The 21,017-nt window shown below is 44.4% G+C and overlaps 1 protein-coding gene across 4 annotated transcripts in view; it reads left to right on the top strand.

Annotated features, from left to right (window-relative positions):
* Positions 1–21,017, top strand: part of COL17A1 (collagen type XVII alpha 1 chain) — a 40,066-nt gene that overhangs the window by 13,826 nt on the left and 5,223 nt on the right. Inside the window, exons 11-49 of one of the 4 annotated variants that reach the window (XM_017726182.1) lie at positions 487–558; positions 1,000–1,071; positions 1,421–1,486; positions 2,752–2,913; positions 3,280–3,369; positions 3,509–3,553; positions 4,144–4,293; positions 4,732–4,947; positions 5,243–5,281; positions 6,220–6,246; positions 6,731–6,757; positions 7,234–7,296; positions 7,473–7,577; positions 8,073–8,135; positions 8,528–8,563; positions 8,708–8,761; positions 9,147–9,182; positions 9,378–9,413; positions 9,788–9,850; positions 10,202–10,237; positions 10,590–10,661; positions 11,017–11,043; positions 11,706–11,741; positions 12,268–12,303; positions 12,533–12,613; positions 13,279–13,314; positions 14,054–14,134; positions 15,334–15,387; positions 15,509–15,550; positions 16,248–16,301; positions 16,456–16,515; positions 17,026–17,052; positions 17,140–17,181; positions 17,343–17,399; positions 17,774–17,821; positions 18,456–18,569; positions 18,828–18,965; positions 19,550–19,633; positions 20,306–20,434. In XM_017726182.1, coding sequence (XP_017581671.1) covers positions 487–558; positions 1,000–1,071; positions 1,421–1,486; positions 2,752–2,913; positions 3,280–3,369; positions 3,509–3,553; positions 4,144–4,293; positions 4,732–4,947; positions 5,243–5,281; positions 6,220–6,246; positions 6,731–6,757; positions 7,234–7,296; positions 7,473–7,577; positions 8,073–8,135; positions 8,528–8,563; positions 8,708–8,761; positions 9,147–9,182; positions 9,378–9,413; positions 9,788–9,850; positions 10,202–10,237; positions 10,590–10,661; positions 11,017–11,043; positions 11,706–11,741; positions 12,268–12,303; positions 12,533–12,613; positions 13,279–13,314; positions 14,054–14,134; positions 15,334–15,387; positions 15,509–15,550; positions 16,248–16,301; positions 16,456–16,515; positions 17,026–17,052; positions 17,140–17,181; positions 17,343–17,399; positions 17,774–17,821; positions 18,456–18,569; positions 18,828–18,965; positions 19,550–19,633; positions 20,306–20,434 — 2,676 coding nt within the window. Of the gene's footprint in view, positions 1–486; positions 559–999; positions 1,084–1,420; positions 1,487–2,751; positions 2,914–3,279; positions 3,370–3,508; positions 3,554–4,143; positions 4,294–4,731; positions 4,948–5,242; positions 5,282–6,219; positions 6,247–6,730; positions 6,758–7,233; positions 7,297–7,472; positions 7,578–8,072; positions 8,136–8,527; positions 8,564–8,707; positions 8,762–9,146; positions 9,183–9,377; positions 9,414–9,787; positions 9,851–10,201; positions 10,238–10,589; positions 10,662–11,016; positions 11,044–11,705; positions 11,742–12,267; positions 12,304–12,532; positions 12,614–13,278; positions 13,315–14,053; positions 14,135–15,333; positions 15,388–15,508; positions 15,551–16,247; positions 16,302–16,455; positions 16,516–17,025; positions 17,053–17,139; positions 17,182–17,339; positions 17,400–17,773; positions 17,822–18,455; positions 18,570–18,827; positions 18,966–19,549; positions 19,634–20,305; positions 20,435–21,017 lie in introns of all 4 variants that reach the window. The other 3 variants (XM_017726185.1, XM_017726183.1, XM_017726181.1) reach the window with 3 other exon arrangements.

Here is a 21,017-nt window from a genome sequence, read left to right as displayed (position 1 = left end):
AAACTTTAGTGACATCTTTATCAATGAGGTCAAGCTCACATTCCCTATAAAAACTAGTTTAGACTCAAATAAATATTGAATTATTCTGGCCCATTGTAAGAATGGCTCATATACTAAAAATAAGTAATTTTTGTGTGTTCTTACACCTGGTAAGTCCCATTTCTAAATGCCAGGGATTCTGCATTCCCCAGTTGCAGAGAAAAAACACAGGAAGCTTTATGATGGCATACTATTAAAAGCTTTACTTTCTCTCACTGTCACACAATCTCAACTTGTCTGAGGTAGGATTATTTCCTCTTTGTCAGTTCAGTAAAAGGGTGGTTTGTTGTCAAAATTTTCAAGATTTTTCCTCTGTGCAATTTTTGTGCATTATCATTAATTGCACTTCCAAGTTGACTCTTAATTTCTGGGACTGTGCCACTGACCTTTGAGTGTTGGATTTATGATTTGAGAGAAGTAGTAACATTTTACTTCCTCTTTTTGCAGTTTTTGGTGTTCCAAATAACCTGGCTCCCACCAATCATACCCTGAATGCGGGCCTGAGCTCTTCCTCTACAGGTCAGATTTTTCTTCCCTTCACGCTTTGACAGCACCACATTTCTGGCAAACAAGTACAGTGAGATAATACCTATATACCAGTTTCTCTCCTATTCCTGATCTGAGTGTCAGCAGCTTTTTCCCAACTGCCCCACCTGCAGAAATGTCCATGCAGCTATGAGAGTGGCCTTGCAATGTAACTCAAGATAATGTTTTAAAATGGTCACCATTATGGTCCTGGGCCTACAATAACAATACAGCAAAGTGATCGAAGTTACAAAACATTTTGTGAGGAAGATCTTTCTACAGAAATGCTTAGGCCCGTGATGCCTCCAGATAGCTGGTGAAATTTGTTGGGAGAGGTCATTATTACTGTATCATTGGTTTTGTTTGGATTTTAGCCGGAATGCCACTTACACTGCAGGACTCCTATAACCCTCATTGCAATGTTTTTCTTTGCAGTGTTTGGAGTTCAAAACAACCTGTCTCCAAGCTCTTCATCTGTGACCCAGAATGCTACAGCAGCCTCTGCAGGTCAGCAACAAAGTAAGCCTAGAGAAAGTGTGAGGGTCACCAATGTCTGCTTCCTTCTTCCACCTTTTCTGCAGTGACTAGAAAGTTCTTCTTGACAGAGGCTCCCTCATCACCATCTTCTTGTGTGGCACAGTGTGGTATGAAGGGATATTGAGGAACATTTCCTCTGCTTTGCATGTGCAGGAGTAGCTCCCAGTGCTGATGCACTAGAGATTTGCTTGCTGGGGAAACCCTTGGTTGTTTGAGTTCTCCTAGGAACACTGAATGAGAAAAGATTTTCAAATGCTTTGGTGTGTGTAGATCCCTTGTTATCCTTCATCTCTGTCATTGCTGATTTTCTTCTTTGCAGCATATGGGATGAAGAACACTTCTCAGAGCAACACCATGGCAAGTACTGGTGTCTCTGCCTCAGCAGGTGAGTGTGTCATTCACAGATGTTCAGGCATGGCCTTGCATAAGAATATCATAATAAAAACAAGTTAGAGATTCAGCCCAGCTGAGTGACGCTCAAGTGCATAACTTGTCACTAGCCAAGTCTACCAGTACCTTTCTGAAAAGAAAATGAGTCAGAAGCTAAGAATGAGCAAACAAACGGGTCTGATTCAGATCTCTGTAATAACTTGGATTCTTTAATTCTGAGCTATTTCTGCTCAGCAGGCAGGGAGCTGGATAGAAAAGCATGCATTAAATTGTACTTCATTTGAGGCCAAAACATTTGCAAGGTTGCTCTTAAAAATAATTTTTCAGTAGTACCAGCTTCAACCACTCAAAAATGAAGGAATTGACTTATACATGATCAGATTATGTTTTTTTAATGAGAGAAGCCCTTTGTCCTTGATCAGTTAGGATTCATTCTTTCCAGCTCTTTTCTGCAACTCTGAGAGTTATAAATTATACTTTTCTTTTCTGTGTGTGTAAAGTAAGCCAAGTTGGCTTTGTAATCCAAGGACTCCCAAAGACAAGGCTTAAAAATAGGTGTAAAGACCACAGAAGTTAGGATAACATTTCTAATAAAGGTTTATTCCAGGTTCCGCAAGAGTAATGGAATAATACCTTTCTGTTTATCTTGATTTTCAATATTGTGTCAATTTGTGTGCAAATTCATGCTTGTACACCATTCCAGACATACTTCATAATGCCTTGTGGCACAAGAGTGACCACAGTGATGTTTTTGACCCTTGTTTGCCCTGTGCCAAACCTCAGTAAACTGCAGTTCATTGTCTTCTAACCCTGCCTGGCTCCCAGGATATGGAGTGCTTTGTGCTTGACAGAGTAACTTGGCAGTGCTTGATGGGCTCCTCAGCTTGAGCTGTGGTGGCTCTGCTGACCCCTGAATTTCTCTCTCAGGTTGAGTTTCTTTGACTCCGTAGTAAGTGTGAGGAGCAAAGAGGTCATTGAGCAAATCACTTCTACATGTGATTGAATTCCAGATGTTCTCCATTTCTGGCAGCAGTTGCTCCCCTGCTAGTGAAATGCACATCTCCAAAGAAACCTAATGACATGCACAGCTCTCCTGTTACCTTTAGTGACCAGTGTGTCTCTTACAGGGTGCTTATGGTAGTGGCAACTCCAATCACAATGTGACCACCTGTTTTTATGAACAAAAGTGATGTGGCTTGTAGTTATGGACTCAATGGCTCACACTCATCTCCTCTTTACTGGCTTTTACCAATACTCCAGGAGGAACTGTTTTGAGCTCCCAGGGAGATGACATTCTGCGCAAAGACTGCAAGTTCGTGCTGCTGGAGAAGGAGAAGGCACCAGCAAAGGAGATGGAACTCTTGGTCATGACAAAGGACAGTGGCAAAGTCTTTAGTGCCTCTAACACTGGGCTTAATGGAGGTAACTTCCTTTTTTCAGGACATGTGGTTATTCTGAGGGCAGAGAAGTGGAGACCGATCATAAGGGAAGTTCAGCGTTCAGGACACTATACCTGACTTGTACATCATACAAGAACCTCTGGAAGGCAGGCAGCTTTTAACCATGCCAGCTGAAATCTAGCTCTGGCTTTTGCATTTGAAGTTCCAGAGTGTTCCTTGGGATATTTCACAAAGCTCAGGAGCTTTGAGAGCAAAAAACCTTGATCTGGTTTAAACAGGCAGAGCTATTGTGTCTTCCCAATAAAAATATGCCTTTTACCAATGAAAGAAGATAGGGCCGGTTGAACTTCTGGTGTAACATTTTTAATTTTATTTGGTTCCTGCTCAGGGTCTTTTGTAGAAGACACCTTGAAGAAAGAGAAGCAGGGATTTTCCTCCTCTTATGCTACAGATACTGGCCTAAAATCAGATGCAAATGGTAAGAGTTTGTTCCTGTGGAAATGCAACAGAACTTTTTCCTTCTGCCTCCATTACTACCTTTCCATTTCAAGCCCCCACTCTAAATTTTATTATGCACAGAAAGACTGATAAAACCTCTTTTACTGTTGTTAAAACAGGAGGGCTGAAATCCATGCCAAAAAGGGACAAAGAAACTTATGCAGGTAAGTGATGCAACTCAGTCTTTCATTGGAAGAATCACCAAAGCACGATATACAAAAAAAGCAATCATTCTTGAGGGACATGAGTAATCTCTGTGCAGTGAATCAGGGGGAGGGAATGTTCAGGAGGCTACCAGAGAAATTAGTACCAGTGATTTAATTGTAGAGGAGTGGGTAGCTGGGATATTTTTTTATGGCTAGAGAAAATCAGATAGCTGACAGTCCAGCTACATCCTGCTACTGGGACAGATTTTTGCGGAAGAGAGGGCTCAGACAGACCATGCTGGCTATTGCTGTCATTTATGGCTCAGATCTGTAGAAAAAAATTACCCCTATGGGATCATGTTTTCCAGCTGTTATTTTAAAATGTGCTGAATGTTTTTGTCCCCTGTTGGAAATTCCTTTGGAAATACTGTTCCAATCTTCCACAGGGACTAGAATTACACTCACTATGTGCGCAGAGTGGTGTAAAGATTTTTTCCATAGCCCTTTGTATAATGGATCAGACCTTGGCGTCCTTCTTGTTAGAGATTCTGAACACTGAAGTCAAGGAACTTTTCATTAACCAGGAGACTGCTCCTTCCCTCTTGCAGAAATACGAGGTGGTGATGCAGGGGGTGCCATTGGATCGGCACCATCCTGGTGTCCCTGTGGTTCCTGCTGTAGCTGGTGGAAATGGCTCCTGGGTTTGCTTCTAGCATGGTTGTTTCTCCTCGGCTTGCTTTTTGGACTCATTGCTCTGGGTAAGAAATAACTAAGGAAAAAAATGTTGAATGGGGTAGAACGACAGAGCGTTTAAGCTGGCAATGAGCCCAAGCACCAGAGATACCAAGCCACAGAACTGAGGAGAACATTCAGCTTGGTGGTAACTGCCACTAAAATATTACAAATGGACAGAAGGAATGGATAAGGAACACAATCTTTGGTAAGGAGTTACATAGTCTTGGGGTGAGCAGGATAGGAAAGTTCCTGAGATCTTACTGCTCTGAGACTGACAGATTCCAAAGTTGTCATTTAAACTCCAGATATCCCTGCTGGGAAAAGAAAAGATAGAAAGAATTCTGCAAAACTCAGTGGCCATAGCTACCTGACAGTGTTGGCATGTCCCTGTGATAGCACAAGGTATTTCAGGCATGCGTATCTAGCAGCATGTTCCCTAGCATTTTCCTTTAACCTTCCAGCGGAAGAAGTGAGAAAACTGAAATCTCGTGTGGAAGACCTGGAAAAAATCAATGGTGGCCTCCTGGCAATTAACCAAGGGAATTCAAAAATAGAAAAGGATGTTTCAAGAGTAGACTTTCTTCATGGTATCTCACCCTCTTCGACCTTCCCATATGAAAATGAAGAGTCAGTCTGGTTGATGGTGAAGAGCAGACTGAATAAGGAAATAGAACGAGGTGAGCAGAGTCAAAAAATGAACCCTTACCTTATTTCTCCTGCTACTTTTGGTAGCAAGGGAAAGGTGATTTACTTCTGTTTAGCAGATGATGGAAAGAGATTAACAACAGAGGAGACTACATTCTCCCATCTTTAGAGATTTCATGTATTTGTGAAAACAAATTTACTGAGGAAACTCACAAAACCATACTGTGCTGCCTGTAGCCTCAAATCCAAATAGATGGATCCTTGTTTTTGAAATGAGTAGCTGTATTGTATAATGCACCCTAACAGCCCTTTCACTTCCTGTTACAGGCTACTTCCGAGGGGAGAGAGGAGAACGTGGTGAGAAAGGTACAGCCATATAGTCCTTCTCTTGCCCTGTCCAATTCCTTGGCTCTGGCAATGCACAATTTTGGGGCGGTTGTTGCTTCAAGGGACAGTTAGTGGTGAGAAAGATGAAAATGGTTTTTATTTGAACAAAAAGAATCTTAGAATTGTTTAGGTTGGAAAAGTCCTTGAAGATCATGGAGTCCAACCATAAACATAACACTGCCATGTCCATCACTAAACCACCTCCCTAAGGCCCACATCTATGTGTCTTTTCAGTGCCTCCAGGGACAGTGACTTAACCTCTTCCCTGGGCAGCCGTGCCAATGCACCATAACCCTTCTGGTGAAGAAATTTTTCCTAATATCCAGTCTAAACCTCCCTGGTGAAGCTTGAGGCCATTTCCTCTTGTCCTATCGCTTGTTACTTGGGAGAAGTAGCTGACTCCCAGCTCACTACCTTCCTTTCAGGCAGTTGTAGTGAGCAATAAGGTCACCCCTTAGTCTCCTCTTTTTTAGGCTAAACACCCCCAGCTCCCTCAGCCACTCCTCACAGGACTTGTGCTCTAGACCCTTCCCCAGCTCTGTTGCCCCTCTCTGGACACACTCTAGCACCTTAAGAGCTTCTTGTAGTGAGGGGCCAGAACTGGACACAACACTCGAGGTGCCAGTCTCACCAGTGCTGAGTGCAGGAGGATAGTCACTGTCCTGCTCCTGCCAGTTTGCCATGTAAACTGTGGAGACCCTGATCCCACACAGAGCAATACAGGAGGCCAAATCTTGCATTGTGCCAGTCTGAAAGGCCAGGTTGGGTCCGATCCTGTACTATTCAAGTGTAAGGTGTCCTATTTTGGCTGTAACTCCTTCATGTTTCATTGAAGGTGGGAAAGCAACTAGAAGAAAAAATGAATGAGTAATCATAGGATGTCTCTTGATTCAACTTTTTTTTTCCACTTTCCTCAGGTGACATGGGAATACAAGGTCCCAAAGGTGAGTCTGAAGTTACCTGATTTCTCAGGTAGATTGGCAGCCTGTCATAGGACCTGGGTAGAAAATGGTTTTTTGTTACTCCAGTATTTAGAGAAGCTGATGCTAGTTATCTGTTAGTTCAGATATTGTTGTGAAGTTTGGGGTTTTTTTCTTGTTTTCTGGTCAAAGAAAATTTTAGAGTTCATAGTAGAAGAGATAACAGATCTCACTTTGAATCTGGGAGCTCCTTTCACCTGGATGAAAGTCATTCCTGAAGCCAGGCTCTACCTGGTTTAATCAGAGGGTGCTTCAGTGCACAGAGGGTTTTGTATGGTGTGAATGACTCAATTCTTTGCATAAATACAAGGGAGACAATTGCTGGAGACACTAGAACTTGTAAATATTCCAGGAACATAAACTCTTTTTTGTGGGGGTGAGGGTTAGCCAAAGTGACTAAAAGGGAAGACTTATTCCCCACTGACTGTCTCTTTGTTTCCATCTACAGGTGACCGAGGACTTCCTGGTGTCCCAGGTGGGCTATAGTTCAATTCCTCTTTGAGAGAGGACATTCAGTGACATTACTGTAGGCAAGAACAAGTTTTGTACCATAAACTTAGCTCAAGATGGCTCTCTAAAGAGTCAATATTTAGCATAGACTGAGTCACTTGATTATTACCTCGGTGCTGAGCTACAGACACAGCTCAGAGACTTGGTTACAAGTGAAGCCTTGGACAGACTTCCTCTTAGCTGAACATACTGAATTTGGGGTTGTGAAGATCCCAGTCTACCACTGGAAGACTCCTGGAGCTGCATAAATAATTGGTCCAGCTTTCTTCTGCTTTTATATGTATTGTGTTCTTCTAAAGAGACCAAGGACCCACCTTATGAGTAATATATTTTTTACCCCATAGAATTAACCTCTCCAGGCTTCAGGTTCCCCTAACTTGCATGTTATTCTTTTATGGTACACAGTTGAGAACTCTGAACATTTACTGTGTTTTCTTCCAGGCATTCCTGGTCCAATTGGGCATGCAGGACCAGCAGCACCAAAAGGACAGAAGGGCAGCATGGGTGAGCATCTCTGTCAGTGCTGTGAGTCTTTCACAAGTGGCTGACATATGGCATGGGAATACAGACGCCTGGCTGGTGTGATCATTGCCTTCCCCAGTGGAGGGGGCCATGGATCCTTTTGCCCAAGGCCTCTCTCCCTCAGACACCTGTTTTTTCAAGGCATTTATTTCCTGTAGGTGAGCCTGGCATGGAAGGTCCCATGGGACAAAGAGGTCGAGAAGGGCTACCAGGGCCTCGAGGGGAGCCAGGACCACCTGGGTTTGGAGAAAAAGGAGACAGAGGTAGGAACCAGGTGTCTTCTTGTTGGATAAAACAGAGATGGTCAAAAGCTAGAGTTTGGTCACAATTATTAAAACACCTCAGTGATAGAATTTGATTTCACTATTCAAATCCAGATTTCATGTCTAGACATTCCCCAGAACAGATTGATATGGCCTAAAGGATGTTTTTTGCCAGACTTATAATGGGTAAATAAGGGTTGCTTTGGTTTCCCAGGTCTCACAGTCAAGTTTGAGTTTGACAGAACCAAAGTCACTTTACTATCAAGGTCATCTTCTTCCCTGTTATCCAAATCATCAAAGCTGGGGGATTTGTCTTGCTAAAGCCCAGTGAGGTCATATATTTTTCTTGGACAATGCATATGTATTTGGGTGTTTCGAACTGACCAGCAGATTATTCATGACACTTGCCAGAAAAAGAGTAACTGTAGATGGGATAATGTGAAAATGGGATCACAGCTGTATTCTACAGTGTCTATTCATACTCTTATTTTGCAGGTGCTGTTGGTGAGCCAGGTCCTCCAGGGCCACCAGGACCCCCAGGTTCTGCTGGCCTAAAAGGTAAATGTGAAGATGGAGAGAGAGAACCTAGCAGAGAGGTTAGGAGTAAATGAGCATCCCAGCTGTCCTGTTTCACTTGTGTAACTCTGCACTAACCAGAAAAGTGAACTAATGGTCTGAAGCACAGATCCCAGCATCTCAGCCAAGATGGATGGCTTGGGTCTCTTTACTTTACTTTAGTGGAAAACATTTCCTCAATGTCACAAGGACTAAGTTCTGTAAATTTGTTGTCCTGGTTTTGAGGATGCCAGTAATGCAAATTCTTCTCGTGGCTGGGGAAATTCCAATCCATTAAACACCTGTTGGGTTGTGGATGCTGTTGAGCAAATTGAAAGCGATTTGTTCATTTTCTGCTTATGGTGTTACTAAAAGGAAATCCATGTTCCTTACAGGTCTGATGGGTTCTCCAGGCCCACAAGGTCCTCCAGGTGAGTGCTGCATTCCTTTGCTGTGGCATCTAGAGGCTGGGGAGAACGAAAACAGAGTGACAGCTTCTCATATTTTTTTCTGCATCAGTGGTGCATTGTGTTGAGTGGGATGAATAACAACCCCCCCATCTCATTTTTCTGCAGGTCCTCCTGGCCTACAAGGATTTAGAGGTGAAGCAGGACTCCCAGGTGCTAAAGGTAACTTTCTCTTCCCCCTGGCAGTTACAGCAGCATTAGCTGAAGTGCTTTTCTGCCATTTCTCTGAGCAGCAGATGTGGTCTGACCATGTCAGATTTTGATTCTGTGGGCAAAGAAAAGCGTAAGACGGAGGAAAGGTGAGGCAAAACGAAACTTAGTCAGTGATTGCAAGCAAATATTGAGAAATGCGGGAGACGTAGAGGTAATAGAGCAGTCTAAGAGAGGAAAAACAGTGGGATGGATGGAGCTGTGTTAAATAATTTCCTGTTTGAGTTTGTCTGGTAACAGAGAATCTGTATTTCCTATATGATTTTTCTTGATGCATTAGATGCCTTTCCCTTATGACTTGTTATTACTATTGTTCAATCATCCATGTATCTTTCAGGTGAAAAAGGAGCCAGTGGACCCCCTGGACCCAAAGGTATTTTGCTCAATTAGGTATCTTTTGTGGTTATTTTCTTTAGATTCCTTTAGTTATGGATACTATCCATGGGTTTTACCCCAATCCTTGGCTTTTTCTTCTGTGCTCTTGTCAGAAAGCAAACTTTATTTTCTCTGGTGGAAACATTTTACAATGAAGCAATCTCACAGAATCCTTCCCCTTTTTGTACCACAGGTGATCAGGGTGAGAAGGGTTCTCGTGGATTGACAGGTCAGTGGATTGAAATACTGGAGTAGCAGCCTACCTAATAAAAGTATAGCCCAGCCAATCTCAGTTAGCTTTCTGAAACATTAAAATTATGTTAGTGGTTATAGGAGTTTTATTTTTGCACCAAAATTATAAACAAATAGGTCCCATTCTTGATTCCAGTAATCCTGGTAAGAATCTTTGTATTTAGCTCTAGGAAAATCCTCTCTCACATGCCCTGTATTCATGTCACTTGAGCATTCTCATGCCCAGAGACAGTCGTGAATCATGAGGCCTGAATATCCTGTCAGTGCTGTTTTTCAGTTGCAAAGCAGCAGTTACTGCGGACAGCATTGTCCAAGAGTTGTTTGATTAATTTCTGTACTATTTTGCTACAGGTGAACAAGGGTCAAGAGGAATACCTGGACCTCCAGGAGAGCCAGGGGCTAAAGGACCTGTAGGTGCGTACCAGAAAGCAGCTGTATTTATATGTGAGGCTATGTCAGTGCCACCCAGATTGTGTTTCTGTGAGCACAGACAAGGAAACAACATGGAAGTGAAATCATGCTGGTTGTGATCCTAGGTTTTTCCTTTGGACACCTGTGATTAGTCTGTACACTCAGAAAAAATGTCCTACAGTTAAATTTTGAGTGAATGCTTCCTGGATCTTCAGTAACTGCAGCCAAGATTTCTTTCAGATGCAATGTGATGAAAAGCCACTCTTTGGTTTAGGGCTGTACTCCACTTAGGAGGAGGACAGGACAAGTGTGGTACTGTTTCAGGAGTCCCTGACAATCTCTTTCTTTGGGCAGGACAAGCTGGTCGTGATGGACAGCCAGGTGAAAAAGGTAAGGGCTTCCTTTGAGTGCAGGTACTTTCTGACTTGGCAAGAGGTTGATTTGTAAAAGTGGTGGGAGAAAGATGGCAGCAGATTCATGTTCTGGGATCTTGCTGTCTCAGAACTGTAGAGTCACCATGTAAGCATGGAAGAGACATACAGTGGCTGTAAACTTGTGACAGAGTTGCCTCTCTACAGAGCTCTTCTGTCATTGATGTTCCCTTCCCAGACACTGATGCTGGAGATGGCCAGTTGGCTGAGAGTACAATAGGCAGAAAGTGCTGCAGGACAGCCAAGCTTGAATGGATTGGTAGATTGTACGTCAGTGACTTCTGCCTTGTAAATGGTGATTCTGTCCCTAGGTGAACCAGGTCTTATGGGAATGCCAGGTGCCAGAGGCCCTCCAGGACCCACTGGAGATGCCGGAGAGCCAGGTAAAAGCATACAGAGAACAAAAATGCTTTTTGCTCCATCAGGAACACAGATGTATTTGTCAATTTCTGGTCTTAGTTTGAATTTAAGTCTGGCAGAGGATTTCTGTATTCTTAAGGTGGTGATGAAAGGAAAATACTCAGACAATCTAGATCCTTCCTTTATGATCCCAAAATTGCCCACAGTGCAAACATCAGTTGCTATGAGCTGATTCACATACCAGTTGCTAGGCCAGTTTCCACCACTTGTGAATTGTGTGCTATAATTTCACATAAATGTAATCTTTTTCTCCCTGTCTATCCTTTTCCCACATGAAATTTTTTAGACATCTTAAGAGTTTTTGCCTTTTTCTGACAGGTCTTACAGGACCCCAAGGACCACCAGGTAGGCTTTTCCACCATATTCCAATTTAACAATGACTCACTTTGATATGGGCTCAAAAAACCCTTGTAATTTTCCTTCTGTGCTGCTCAGGGCTTCCAAAGTGATATCCCAAAGTTTCTGCATCTCCTTTGGCTTTTGAGAGAGGTTTTGTGCTTGATGTGTAATTTTTGAGCAATGCAGGGCTTTTGAGTGTTGAAATTTTGCCTTTTTCCAAAACATAGCGTTTCAGTTCCCTGTGCATCACTGAGAAGCCCTAAGCGGCAGCAGAAACAGAAGGGAGAGGATGTAGCAATAGAGATGGACAGAGGATGTGACATCTGTAAGCAGAGGTGGTTTGGGGGGGCAGTTCATCAGGGAATTCATCCAGGAGCCTCAGGACAGGTAGCAGTACCTAAAAGAAGCTACAGGTAAATCTATGAAGCAGTCTCATCATCCGGGGAGCAGTGAAACCAGGGAAGCCCAGGGACACTACCAGCTCAGTCTGTTCCTCCACATGCTTATAAAGTCATCAGGGACCTGCTTATAAAGGCTGAAAGCTGGGGTCTTCAGCAGGGAGCTCCTTCTATAAACCCACAAGTGAAACTCAGCTGGGGCATCTGAAAAACATACAGCAAACAATATTTGCACTAACCATTTTAAATTGTTTATCTACCTCATATCAGGAATTCCAGGCAACCCAGGCCGACCAGGGGCTAAAGGTGAGTTTTGTTTCTTCCCTAATGCTCATTTTCTCTCTAAGGATTTCATTTTGGCGAGGAGTAGCTGCTCCACTGACCAGTCCCTGGATCAACAGTGGCATCTAGTGGCTTTGGGAAGGGAAGGTTTGAGAAGCACGGTAGCCAAAGCTTCCCTGAATGTATAAGGGGGGCAGTGAGGCCATCTGCCAGCTCTCCTCTGAGAAAACCTTTGGAGCCCGCTTCTGCCCTGAACACGAGTAAGATGTCTGGTGACTGCAGTGGAAGCCGTGTGCCTGCCTCGGATAAATCTAGGCTATTGCCTATGCTGGCAGATGTAGTGCTTGGAAAGCTGATCAGAGGGTATCTCTGGATTAGCACAGCTCTCTTGCTTCCCCTCGACCTTCTAGTGCTGTGACTTCTCAGACAAGACATCAAAGGCAGAGGGAACAGAAACTATATGCTTGATAATACAATGTTGTTGAGCTTATTATAGATCTTACCTGCCCCCCGAAAAAGAAGCTCAGCTTTTGTCTCTTTGTTTTCCTAGGAGAACCCGGAGCTCCAGGAAAAGTCGTAAGTGCAGGTACATAGTGCTGTGAGGGGTCACACTTCTGATTTAGGACGATTTTCTCTGGGTTTTTTTGTGCTTCTTCAATTCATCTTGACTGTGTGTCAGACCTGTACCTGGGCTCCCTGTGTCAGGAGAATATCTGTGCCACAGATGTGGGATTCCTTAAGCATAGATTTGTTACACATTCACTGGAAGTGTGAATGTAAGTGTCTGTGTGCAAGTCTATGTGTTTGTTTTTCAGAGGGTTCATCAACTATTACTCTGCCAGGCCCACCAGGTCCCCCAGGCCCACCTGGCCCCACTGGTCCCCCAGGTGTTCCAGGTGAGTACTGATGGGTACAAAGTAGTGATACATCAAATCCAGGGACTAGAATCAAGCTCTTTGGCTGCTCAGGAAGGCAGGCTCGTGTCTAATCCCTTTCCCAGCACTGTTGCTGAAATCAGGAAGTGCTTGTTTTCCAGTCTCAACTTTGAGCTCAAGGCAGCAGAACTCCCACTCAAGCATCTGTAAATCTTTCTCACACACACACTCTGGCTGTGCATGAGCTTGGGCCTCAGACTCCTCTGTCCCAATCAGACACTGCCCTCCAGCATGCTGGTGTCAGGCAGCAGAGTTCCTGAGCCCTGGTTCTCATGGCACTTCTGTGCCTGGAGCTACTCCTGGAGCTGGTTTGGCAGAGCCAGTCTCAGTTTCCAAAAGAGAATGCAAGAGGCCTATTGAATTCCTTTTCTGTTGTGGTCAGTGGCATTCTGGTTATTTCCCCAGTCCAAGAGGCACCAAGCATTTTAATTGCCAGATGATGGAAATTCAAGTAATACATGGGGCATTGATGAATTCATAGCCCACAGCAATTCCATTTAGTTGTGTAGAAAAATACATTATTTGATAGTCTCAGTTCTTATAAAAGTCCTATTGATTCCTTTGTGCTATTGTAAAATACAACCAGTAAAATCTAATGAAATTTGTTTTTTTTCCTTTGAAACTAGGTCCTGTTGGACCAGCTGGTCTCCCTGGACAGCAAGGTACCATTTTCCTTCAGCTTTGATTATGCTTCTTAAGAGAAAGGAATTCATTAGTTTTCCTTTGTTTCTAATTCTCTAAGCCCTTGGCACATTCCCTCTCCCTTTTGTTCTCAGATTTCTTCTTTCAGTTCATTTTGTTGCATTATTTGGCTTAATTAATCTTGTAAAGAATTTCTATCTTTTTTTTTTTTTTTTTTTTTTTTTTTTTTTTTTTTTTTGTTTTGTTTTGTTTTCCCAGGGGAAGAAGGGCGGGTGGTAAGAGGGTGATAAGAGCCAGTGTAATGTGGATACTGCAAATGTCTTTTTTTTCTTACGCTATTTTTCCTGAGGGCTGGTATTTCTAAGGCACTTCTTAAGTGCAGTTACCTTTCTGTGATAGGGGACATAGCCTAGCTGGATACCTCCTGCCATTTTGAAAGGCAGGAGAACAAACTAGAGCCAAATTGGGATTAATGTCACTGTGAAAGCACTACCAGTTGGGCAGACATCTGTTTGGAAGGGCCTGAACAGAGCTGACCCCTAAGAACCTTCATTAGCTGTTTTTCTATGATCCTGTTAGAGCAAACTGGACAGTAATTTCCATATTTGAATGCAGTGTCCCTCAGATCTGGGGACTGAGTTCATGCTCCCAGTTCTCATAAGAAAGGTCCAAACCTCTTGTTGGAGTAGGTACAAAATGTCACCCTCTGTGTTACATAAATCCCTTTTTCTCTGTTGATTTTTTTTTTCCTGGGAAAAGGTCCACGGGGTGAGAAAGGATCCCCAGGTGAAGCTGTGATAGAAACCATCAGAACAGAAGTCTCATCGTTAGCATCTCAAAGTGAGTGATGCTGCCTTTCCGCTCCTTTGCTTGGAGATAGGTCAGAGCCTCAAGGCCTCCTCACAGCTACCAGGAGAGGCACCTAACTCTTTCTGCTCAGTGTGACATGGGGCAAGTGTCTGTGTGTGTGTGTTTGATGGTGTGTCTGCAAAGCCAGCTACCTCTTCAGCCCTCTGTGCATCCCAAAGTCCTTTCAGAAGGAGGCACATGGCATCAAGCCCATGTCACAGAGAGGGAAGCTGAGGAATGGTGACTGGTAAGCAGCCACTAACAGGAGAAATACTCACAGAGCTGAGAACTTTCAGCCACTGAGTTCACACAGGGCAGTTCCCTGTACAATGTGAACATGGAGCCATCTGCAAGAGGAGAACCACTTTGAAAAGGCATGTTAATCTAACCAATAGGAATAATCTCTCTTCAAATTAAAGGATGAATTCACAGGGGAATAAATAAATTTTAAGATGAAAAAAAATTTAACATTTTGTAAAATTTTTAAATATTAAGATGAAAATAAACAGAGCAGAACAGAATGGTTTAGGAACATCCCAAGAAAAGTGCTTGCTCTGTGCAGCACTAGATGTGTGATGCACTTAGAGTCGGTATTCCTAGGATCTGGGACCTCTGCAAGTTTGCAGCAACATAGAAGAGGCCATAAAATTATAAATGATCCTTGCCTGATCACCATCTGAATGGGACCATGTAGATTCAGACCATGCTTCAGTACTATCCAATTCCTTGAGAGTCTTGGCTCTCAGCATCACTGAACTTTGAGTTTGTGCCTCAGCTTGGAGGTGAGGGTAGATCTCACAGTACAATTAAGATAACGCAGTGCACCTACTTGTTAAATAACGTCTGTGTTATGTTCTGCCCCCAAAACTTGCCTCTTTTAAAGAATCTTTCGTCTCCTTGAAAGTGCTTTCCCTCCTTTGAGTCCTTTTCTCTTTCTCACAACAACCATTGCTCTCCTCCGTGTTTCCAATATGCTGCCATCCTGCTCAGCGCTGTATTTTGCTTTATGTCCTCACCAAACACATCTCTCCTCTCCCTCCTCTGCTTCATCTTTGGCTTAGGTCACCCAGGTCCTGTCTTAGTCCACCTTTGACTGTAAGAGCTTCTAACAGCAATATATGGACAGTTTCCATAGCAGCAGTAGTTCCATAGCAACAATTTTCCCTTGTTTGTGTTTCTCTTTTGCACAGTGCTGGGAGATTTGCAAGGGCGAGCAGGACCACCAGGTCCCCCTGGACCACCAGGTATGTAACATACCGAGCTCAGTACCTAAGCCGGGGGATTCTCACACAACATGGCACATTTCTGGGTCATGCAGTATGCTGAGTAAATATTCTCTAATACTCCTGTTTCTTTTGTCATCAGGTGAATCTGTGCAAGGACCCCCTGGACCTCGTGGTCCCCCAGGTAAGAGCTTGTTCCTCTGAAACCAAACTGGAAAGTGATAGGTTTTTTCCAAGGCCTAGGGCTGGAAGCAGAATGTTACATAATGGGTTCATATCAACACAATTTCACTGCAGCAAGATGCTGCTCAGCAAAGGACATTTACTTTGGCAGAGGTTTCTAGCCAGAGTATTAATTAGTAAAAGCCATATCTTTTGGGAAGACACTCGAGGTTTTCAAGTTGCCAAAGGAAGTAACTGCAATCAATTCCATATTTACTTCTTACTTGTCCAGCCTTAACTTTCAACTGCAGACAGATAGGGAGGTTCTTATCATGAGAAACATATCCCATGTGCCATCCTGTAACACAGACTTCCCTTTTGCAGCCAGGACAGGGAAGCTGTGGGAGCACATGTGACAGGAGCAGAACCCCATTCCTTGCTCTCTGCTCAGTAGGAAACGGGAGCAGGTTGGGTGTGTGACGGGATAGGCCCCCAGTACCACAGAGTAAGGAGTTTCTCTGTCCTTTTCTGCTGCAGTGGAAAATGATAGTGAAAAGTAACTATCAGGGATAGATGTGTGAAGAAAACGGTGGTAAGAGCCTACATTGGGAAATACTCACGCTAAGGCTGTGGCTGGAGATGTCGCAGCTCTTATGTGCACTTACTTACGTTGCTGAGGTTCATCCTTCCTGAAGCCTTTCTGTGTCCCTTTTGCCTAGGAGAAGGATTGCCAGGACCTCCGGGCCCACCAGGATCATCCATGTCCACCTCAGGTAGGTTCTTGGCACTCATTCCCTCACCTGGTCCTAGGAATGTTTGGTTGGGGCTCCAGAGAGCACATACATGACTAGGACCAAGTGGAGCCAGAGAAACCGTGTGTCATGTTCTGTTGGATGTCATGAAGAAATCTCTTTGTTTGAATTGCAGAAGCATTCTTCACAGGCCCACCAGGTCCACCAGGACCACCAGGCCCGAAGGGAGACCAAGGTGGGTATATCCTGTTGCCTCACCAAAGTGCTAGAGGGATCTCAGCACCTTAGACTGAAAAGAAGGAAGGGCTTAGGAGCACAAAGTTCTGCCTTTCTCTGTCTGTAAGAAAGGTAGCACAGTTGTCGTTAAGTAGGACTCCTGTCTGCTATAAAACAAGTCAGTCTTTATCAAAGAAATTTTTTAGTCTCCAGTACTGGTGTCAAGGCAGTCATTGTATTCAGATCTGAACTTTGCAAGCCCATTAGACTCAAGAATATTCAGAGCTTCAGATTTGCTGTTGAAGGGAGCAGCCTTTTTGCAAAATGCACTGTGGACTAAGTCTGCACTGAGGTGGCCCTGTGAAGTGTAGCTCAGCTCTCAGCTGGCAGGGAAGCATGGACCTGCTCCCTTTACCCATTGCTCCCCTACAAATTGAAGGCCAAGATGATATGCTGCAGTGTGGGCTGGGATGTTGCTGATGAGAATAAAGCAAATCCTAACACCATTCCTCTGCTCCCCTGTTCACAGGTGAACGAGGTCCACGGGGATTCACAGGTAAGGAGGCTTCCAGTAGATATCAGTGGGTTTCAGGGTAGTTTGCCTGGGTATATGACTGCTCCTCCATTTCTGTGTCTCATGCAGGAGAACCGGGTAATCCTGGCATTTCAGCATTCTCCTCCCACGGTCAGTCTGTGCCCCCTTTCCTCCTTTGAATTCATCGTCCCTAGGCTGAAATCGGGGGCCAAAATCCTGCTCTATTCAGTCTAAGTTAATTTTAGTGGAGCCAGGATTTTGTCCACATACTTTATTCCTATAAATCTCTGACTGTCTTTCTGCAACAGCAGGTGAAAGAGTCACCATACAAGGACCCCCAGGCCCACCAGGCCCGCCTGGACCAAAAGGTGAAGTTAAAAATCTTCTTTATTTCTTTGGGGATGGCCTCACACATCCAAGCATGGTTGAGACTAAAGGATGGAACAACGCGGTCCTTTTGGAACTAGTGCTGTGCTCACCCCTGCCTTTTCAGGCAAAGCAGAATTCAGGCTCACAGAATTGCTGTGAGCACAAGGTGCTTGACCAGGTCACAGAAGGCTCAGGAAGGCTGCCATGGCCTCTTCCTTATGCTCTTTCCCGACAAGCTGGCACTTCAAGACAGTCATTGCAAGGGCTGGTAGTTGCTTCTCTGATGACATGTAGCTCAACTGCTTCACATGACCAAGTATGCAACATGCAGTCATACCCGTTACAACTGTCTGACTCCCTCACTCTTTTCCAGGTGATGCAGGTGTCCCAGGCGCACCTGGCATCCCAGGAGCATCTCGAGGTAAGAGGCCAGACCGTAATTGCTCTTAACAAGGAATGCTGATATCCTGGTGGAGACTTTGAAAAAGGTCGTTTGACTTTTACCGGTGTGTGTCCCAACCTAATGCTGATGGGATTTGTGTTCAAAACCTCTTTTTACGCAGCTTGCCTTAAATCAGAAAATTTAAGAAATTACAGTTTTCTTTTTCCAGCTTACTGGGAATCCTTTAAGCCAGAGTTTTGCTTCTGTGTAAACAGGTTCTTGAACTGGTGCTGCCCAGGCTGACTGGGATTGGGAGCAGCAGGGCAGTGAGGTTAGACTAATGAGTTTGTGCTATGATCTCCATCTGTATTCTGCACAGCACTGCACTCTAGTGCACAAACCCACCAGGTCTGCCTGTACAAAGCCAGGAATGTCTTTGGACTCAGCCCTGCACAAGCTGAATTATAAGATGCTGAATTAATTGAAGACACTATACTGCCAAGTAGCTCATGCTCAGACTGTATTTAAAGATGCAGGGGAAGCCCCTCCATATTCCATTTCCAAAGGTCTTTCCAGACCTGTGGGAAGGGCTTAAAGCAAGTACACTTTACTATCACTTGGTCTAATGCAACTGTGCCAAAAACATTCCTTCTTCTTACAATGCTTTCTGTAGGTGGATCCAGACAAATTCAGGGACCCCCAGGACCTCCTGGGCCACCCGGTCCTCCCGGCCCAAGTGGAGGTTCATCTCAAGAGATTCAGCAGTATATCACTGACTACCTGAAGAGTGAGTATAATGAAATTTTTGCTGTGGGTCAGAAGTTGCATGCCTATCTCTCTTTTGCTCCCTAAGCCCTTGTCCCTCTTCTTTTAGAAACAGCAGCTCTGCTACTATGGGCTTATTTCTGCTGAATACTGTAAAGTGCTGTTGCCCACTGCAGAACTGTCCTTCTGTTGTCGTGCTCTTTGTCAGTGGAAGAGTGTCTGTGGATATGGTCAGTCTTCCCTCTTAGTGATGTGGACATATCTTGGACTTTCTATGTAGGTGACAACATCAGACATTATTTGACTGGTGCCCAAGGCCCACCAGGCCCTCCAGGCCCACCTGGACTTATCACCACTGCAGATGGGGTGACCTTGGATTATGCAGAGCTGGCTACCCGTGTCATGAGCTATATGACAAGTAAGCACCATGTTTGTAAACTCTGTACTGAGTCAGGCCCTCAGCTGAGCTTTTGAAGCACCTAGGAGGTGAGAATGAGAGGAGAAACAAGTCATTAAATAGCAGCACCCCAGCCAGGTTATTCATCTTCAGCAGTCTAGGCCCAGGACTCCACACAGCTGAGGTGTCCTCTGAGCCTTGTCCTATTTTAATGGGTAGATTAACTAGCAGTTGCTGCTGTTTAAAAAGTCTCATACTAAACATTTGCTGTTAGACCCTTTAACACCACCATGACCCAAACAGAGGTGGCTTTATTTAGTATATGTGGTCTTAAGTATTCTGGGGTTGTCTTGTGTGCTTGGGGCCCTCCTAAAGTAGATGAAATTCCCAAAGCTTTTGGAAGTAGCCTGGAATCTCAACCAGAAATGCACAGAGCACACAGCTGTGGAGATGACCAGGATGTGTGAGATAGCAGCTGTTCCATAGTTGGGGGCATGTGAAGGCCATGCTACCAGTTAATTAATTCATCTTTTCTTTGTCCCTTCCTGACCCCTCCTTACCTTTTGTGTTACCCTGCGTGATGTAAAACCTTTTCATTCCCACAGGCTCTTCAGGTCGCTATGAGTCATTTTCTAGCTCAGTATCAACTACATCCATTTTGTACCAAGAACTTCTGGATCTGCTGCAGAGTGAGTGACCCTCAAGGGAAACACGGGATTGGGGCTTAATCATCTCATCATCCCGGAGATCTCTCTTTCCTTTCCAGTCTCCAGTCTGCAACTGGAGTTACCTGCAGCTGCTTCAGAGTGTTCTTCTTTCCAGCTCCCCCCATGTTCCCCCCATGGCCTTGCTATGTTGTTGTTCTTAAGGTGAGGGGGATCCCCAACTCTGCATTCTTTTCTACACACACTGTTACTGTGGGCTGACAGGTAAATCTCCAGGATGTCATTTGGCTGTCCCTGAAGGTGTTGATGATGCTGGCCAGCACTGTGCTCCAGATGGCTACTGAATTGCCACAAAGCTCAGCATGGTCTTTCCCAGCTGAGCTGGTTTTCATTCCCTTTACCCAAGAAGTTGTCCAGGGTGTCCTGAAAAAAACAGAGCACAAGGAATTAAGCAATCCAAATTCTCATCCTCCTCACACCCTTATTATAGGAGGTTCCCAGCCTTTTCACAAATGTTTCTGGCACTGTATACAGGACAATTCACTCAGAAAAGAGGGAGGAAAGGAGCTTTGCATCCATAGGTTTTGATGGTCTCCCTAGTGGAGGGGGCTCAGCTCATGGGCTGGGAACTCCTCACACTTGGTGTCTGTGCAGCAGCTGGGCAGCCTTAAAAGATGCATTCTTTTTCATTTCTAGGAGAAGAAATTCGTCAGTATCTCATTGGACCTCGGGGCCCACCGGGACCTCCTGGGCCAGGAGGAGATGGAATGTCTCTGTCACTGGATTATGATGAGCTGACCAGGAGGTTTATCAGCTACTTGTCAAGTAATGGTTTTATTAGTGTGTGTTTCCCTCTGTTCCTTTGGGAACCCAGCACAAAGCTCATGTTGTCAGTTGGTAGAAACTATTCCAGTGCTGACTGTGTGAATCCCTCTGTACAGAGACAGACCTCCTCACAGGGACTGTGAGAGACTTGGAAGAGAACAAAGATACCCTGTAGCTAAGATACCATCCACAGACTAGTAATGAATCCTTTCTTTGTTAAAAATTGAGTTTAGGACTATAATTTCATCTCAGACATCTTAGAAGTCCCATCAACACCTTTAAGTGCCTTTCTAACCCTTATCTCTGTGGTCAGGACGTATCTCCCTGTGAAAGAGTTGGTCTGTGCCCACTTTGTGTCAAGGCAGCTCAGGCAACAAACTCTTAGAAGTTTAAAGTTAGTTGAAGTAAATTCCACATCTCTGCTTCATTTTCCCATCCGTAAAGGGGTGATATGGCATATAAGAACTGTTGGACAGAGAGGACTCTTTGAGCATCCCCCGTAGCAGTGCTAAAATGCTTAATCCTGGTAGCTGCAACTATCTGCTTAAAAACACAGCCTGGCCCATGCTCAGTTTCTCTGAAC

The sequence above is a fragment of the Corvus brachyrhynchos genome, unplaced genomic scaffold (assembly GCF_000691975.1).
Source record: "Corvus brachyrhynchos isolate BGI_N302 unplaced genomic scaffold, ASM69197v1 scaffold61, whole genome shotgun sequence".
Classification (NCBI taxonomy): domain Eukaryota; kingdom Metazoa; phylum Chordata; class Aves; order Passeriformes; family Corvidae; genus Corvus; species Corvus brachyrhynchos.
This window is presented reverse-complemented; position numbering and strand designations above follow the sequence as displayed.